Here is an 832-nt window from a genome sequence, read left to right as displayed (position 1 = left end):
GGAGCGCCGGGGCTCCAGCGCATCGCCAGCGGGCGAGCGGGACTCCTGTGACACACACACAGAAGGTTACTCGTGCAGAGGGGGACGTCCCCAGGTCCCCAGGCAAGAGATGCTGGGTCGGTGGGATGCTCGGAGTCAGCCCTGCCCCAGCTGGACCACACTCTGCCAGGCACGTTGCCCCCAGCTCAGCTTGAGAGCATCATTGCTTTTTGTTGGAGGTTTCTATTACTTATTTAGTCTGCCCAGCTCCTCTGAGCCCTGTTCCCCGCAGGAGGCAGTGCAGGGAGAGGGAGGGCTGAGGCTGCTGGTCAGGAGGAGAAAAAATCCCAAAAGCAATTAAAATGGGAGGCTGAAGGGATGAAGCATGTCTGGAAATGGGGGTTCCACACCAAAGGTGAAGCACTCAGATCCCAGGGCTGACCTGAGAACATCAACAACGGCCAGAAAGCCTTGGGGGAGCCTCAAGTTTCAGCTTTGTTTCCTCAGGATGAGGAATAACCACTGGGCGGTTGGGAAATAACCACCCGGCTCTGCCAGGGGATGGAGCCTAGATCCTCTGCCAGCCCTGCGGGATCCCAACCAGGAGCAACGTTTGTCACAACAGCTGTGGGACCCACCTGTGGCAAGGCCTGGGGGTCAGTGCCCTCCCTCGGCGGTGGTCCCGGCGGGTCGTTGGGACGGGGCTCGGTGCTGGGGGCAGCCCCTGGCGGGGACTCGTAGCCACCCTCCTTCTTCTCCTCCGTCTTGATGGTGCAGTTCACCATGCTGCCCGCTCCATCGAGCTCCAGGTGGGGAGAAACTGGGCTCCTCATGGACATCCTATGGGGTGACA

At 60.6% G+C, this 832-nt stretch overlaps 1 protein-coding gene across 1 annotated transcript in view; it reads right to left on the bottom strand.

Moving 5' to 3' along the window:
* SOX13 (SRY (sex determining region Y)-box 13) overlaps window positions 1–818 on the bottom strand; it is a gene marked incomplete at its 3' end in the record, with an annotated part of 2,980 nt that extends 2,162 nt beyond the window's left edge. Inside the window, 2 exon segments of the mRNA XM_009869386.1 lie at window positions 6–45; window positions 618–818. Of these exon segments, the coding sequence (XP_009867688.1) occupies window positions 6–45; window positions 618–818 (241 nt within the window).
* Between the last annotated feature and the right edge of the window lie 14 nt (window positions 819–832).

This window comes from Apaloderma vittatum, unplaced genomic scaffold (assembly GCF_000703405.1).
Source record: "Apaloderma vittatum isolate BGI_N311 unplaced genomic scaffold, ASM70340v1 scaffold37655, whole genome shotgun sequence".
Taxonomy (NCBI): Eukaryota; Metazoa; Chordata; class Aves; order Trogoniformes; family Trogonidae; genus Apaloderma; species Apaloderma vittatum.
The sequence above is the reverse complement of the archived record's forward strand: the minus strand, read 5'-3'. Positions and strand labels throughout refer to the sequence as shown.